Source organism: Urocitellus parryii, chromosome 1 (genome assembly GCF_045843805.1).
Source record: "Urocitellus parryii isolate mUroPar1 chromosome 1, mUroPar1.hap1, whole genome shotgun sequence".
Taxonomy (NCBI): Eukaryota; Metazoa; Chordata; class Mammalia; order Rodentia; family Sciuridae; genus Urocitellus; species Urocitellus parryii.
In genome coordinates, this window is record NC_135531.1 from 161,339,210 (window position 1) to 161,342,544 (window position 3,335).

Sequence of the window (3,335 nt, forward strand, 5' to 3'; positions counted from 1 at the left end):
CTTGCCTCACATGCATAAGGCTCTGGGTTCGATCCCTACACCATTAAAAAAAAAAAAAAAAAAAAAAAAAAAAAGCTTTATTTATTCTCTTATCACTAGGAGATAATGCAGGACAAAACACAATTCCAAAGTCTTGGTTTCCTTTTTTAGTCATTGTTGCCCCAGCTGTCACACATCAGGTTTGAGGTGTGCAAGGCCAGTTTCCAAACAGTGCGTAAAAGGGAATCCCTCAGGGACCAGCCGAGCTGCCTTCTCAGGGCTTTTCTATAATCCTCCTTGAAGTCTTTCTTATTCCCAGCAGAAGTGAGGATGGTCTTAGGCCTGAGCCTAAGCCACTCCATTTTTAAAACTCCAGTTTGAAACCTGCAGTCTCACCAGGACACCCCAGAGCCCTCCATTGTGGCCTCAAACAAGTTACTTCCTGTCACCCTGATGAACGGAGTGAAGCCCCTGGCAGGCTGTCCTTGCCTGATAAGAGGGAAAGGCGAGAAGATCAGGGGGGAGACCACCAGACCAGATGTTTCTGACCCCAGGGTGAATGATGTTACTGAGAAATCCGGTGGTAGCTGATAAGGATTGAAAGAGAGGTCAAAAAGCTCCCAAATTTAGTATAAATAATAGAGCAAATGAACAGGGATTCAGCCAGCCGAAACAAGGATGCACTCGAGCTGGAGAGCCTGATGAGGACCTGACATTCCATCACTTGTCATGGTTCCTGAGCCTCTGGGTGATCCTCACCACTCTCAAACTCTACCGCCTCGACTGGACCTTGGTGAGAGCTGCAACTTCTCCCTACGACCCTCTCCTCAACCGGTGGTCCACTCCACCCAGGAAAAGCCTGCCTTGGTTCTGGACCTGGTCACCACGGTCTGAGTGAGTGTGCATCTGCTGGACATAAAGCCTAAGGCTTAAGACTTTTGAACTTAGCATGCAGAGGGAATGTCCGTCATGAGCCTGTCATGATTAAGTGTGTTTTGCAGTACTTAGAATTGTTTGCTGTGAATTGATTACGTCTATAGCATTAAGGATTGTTGTTTTCTTGATTAACAATCTATAGAGTTAAACTGTATCGAGTAATTTGAATGCATAAAGCATTGAAAGGGGCAGAAGCGTATGGACATTCCTTATTTCTCCCCTCAACTGCATAAGTCGCAATTTTGCCCCTTAGCGACACATGCCTAAAGACGGAAGGTCCCCACACAGAAGCCCATCTTCTGACGTCGTCGTGGGCAGGGGACCTCAAGTCACTGATTCCTTACAGCCGCAGGACCCTCTGCACACCAGCAGGGATGCTCAGCCTGGGCTCCGAAGCCAGAGTCCTCATCCTGCCTTGGCTCCAGGAGCTGCTGCCTATAGACTCTCCCTACCTAATGAAGACCTGTCCTCTCACTCCGACTCCACAGCAGCCGTGCTGCCTTCTGATAGCTTTTCTAACACCCTCCTTGAAGTCTTTGTTCCTCAAACTGTAGATGACTGGGTTCATCAATGGTGTGACCACAGTGTAGAAGACAGAGATGATCTTGTTGATTTCGGGTGAGAGGTGGGCACAAGGGCGCACATACATGGAGATCATGGTCCCATAGTAGATGGTGACAACAGCCAGGTGGGACCCACAGGTGGAGAAGGTCTTCCTCCGTCCAGAAGCTGAAGGGATCCTCAATATGGAGGACACAATGAAGACATAGGGCATGAGGGTCACGAGAAAGCAGATGCATAGCACTTCGACCAACAGGACAAAGATGGCCATCTCGGTGACGTGGGCACTGGAGCAGGAGAGTTGCATGAGCGTCGGGAGGTCACAGAAGAAGTGGTTGATCTGGTTGGGCCCACAGAAGTCTAGCTGGGAAATCATCATGGATGGCAGAAAGCCTGTGCCCACCCCTGTCAACCAGCAGAGGGCCACCAGGTGCCTGCAGGTGTCAGGGCTCATGAGGAAGGGGTAGTGCAGTGGACTGCAGATGGCCAGGTACCAGTCGTAGGCCATCATGGCCAGGAGGAAACACTCAGTAGCCCCAGAGAACACGAAGAAGTAGAGCTGCGCCATACAGGCAGAGAAGGAGATGGCCCGGCCCCAGGAGGCCAGGTTGGCCAGGAGAAGGGGCACGATGGTGGACATGTACCAGATCTCCAGAAAAGAGAGGTGCTGGAGGAACGTGTACATGGGGGAGTGCAGGCGCCTGTCCTGGCTCACCACTGCGATGATGACGACGATGTTCCCGGTGAGGGTCAGGATGTAGATGAGTAGGAAAATGGTGAAGAGCAGGGTCTGCCACTCCTGAAGGGTCCGGAATCCGAGCAACTGATACTCGGTGACTGCAGACACATTTGGGGCTTGCATCATCTGGGGGCAGGGAGTGCAGAAAACATGTATGATAAGCACAGGGTGCGAGGACAAGAATATTATGACCGCTGGTGTTTGGACCTTCAGGGCTTTTTTGTTTTGTTTTAGGTTTGCATGTGCTGCTCTTGAGAGGTTCAAATGCACAATCCCATGCTCCTTTTATTTGACCACATTTGGATCTGAATATCAATGGCTCCAGGCTTCCTGACCCAGTCACTCCTCCTGACCCAGTCACTCCTCCGTCTCCTCAGTGAGGATTGCAAATGTGTTCTGTTTCCAAACCTCAGCATGGCCTTGTCTCTCTGTACCTTCAACAAGTGATCTCTTTGACCAGAAGTCTGAGGTCCCCATGGGAGCACGTGCAGGCTTAGGCCACTAACACCCCCACCTACCATTCATTCGTCTGTACCCTGAAGGAGTGGTGTGCATGGGTCTCAGCTAGTCCCTCACTTGGGCTGTGTCCTCCCCCATGCTGGGAGGTGCTGTAGGTTTCCAGCTCACCCTCTCCTGGCCAGCAGTGGCCACCTCTCTGCTGGAGTTGTTCCAGTTTGTCAAAAGCCTGGTTTTCGCTCCCTGTAAACGAGAGGTGAAGCACACATCAAAGGTCCAGCTGTGTTGCCTCCATGGGCTGCCCACCCCCATGGACTCCTTCCCTGGTGGAGACCGTTCCTTTCTTCAGTGGCCCTTAGTCCTCTGCTTCATTTATGAGTTGGTTTGTGCATTTGCTTGTTGTAGTGGGGGTTGAACCCGGGCCTCATTCGTGCAAGGCAAGTGCTCTACTACTGAGCTCCACCCCAGCCCTTTTGATTTTAGACAGGGCCTCACCAGTTGCCCAGGGTGGCCTTGCACTTGCCACCCTCCTGCCTCTGCCTCCGAGAAGCTGGGATCACAGGCATGACCACCACCACCCCCAGCTCCTCTGCTTGCTTTGTCCACTGCTCTCAGGACCCCTCCCTCTTCCTCATCAGCTTGTCACTTAATATCCGTGACATTC

The 3,335-nt window shown here is 51.6% G+C and overlaps 1 protein-coding gene across 1 annotated transcript; it reads right to left on the reverse strand.

Annotated features, from left to right (window-relative positions):
- Positions 1-1,363: 1,363 nt before the first annotated feature.
- LOC144256529 (olfactory receptor 11L1-like) lies at positions 1,364-2,338 on the reverse strand. Its single transcript, XM_077801631.1, has one exon. It carries the CDS (start codon positions 2,336-2,338, stop codon positions 1,364-1,366), a length of 975 nt encoding a protein of 324 aa, XP_077657757.1.
- Between the last annotated feature and the right edge of the window lie 997 nt (positions 2,339-3,335).

Bases quoted from the DNA above. Each gene is read 5' to 3' on its own strand.
- LOC144256529 (XM_077801631.1), bottom strand. From the start codon at position 2,338: ATGCAAGCCCCAAATGTGTCTGCAGTCACCGAGTATCAGTTGCTCGGA.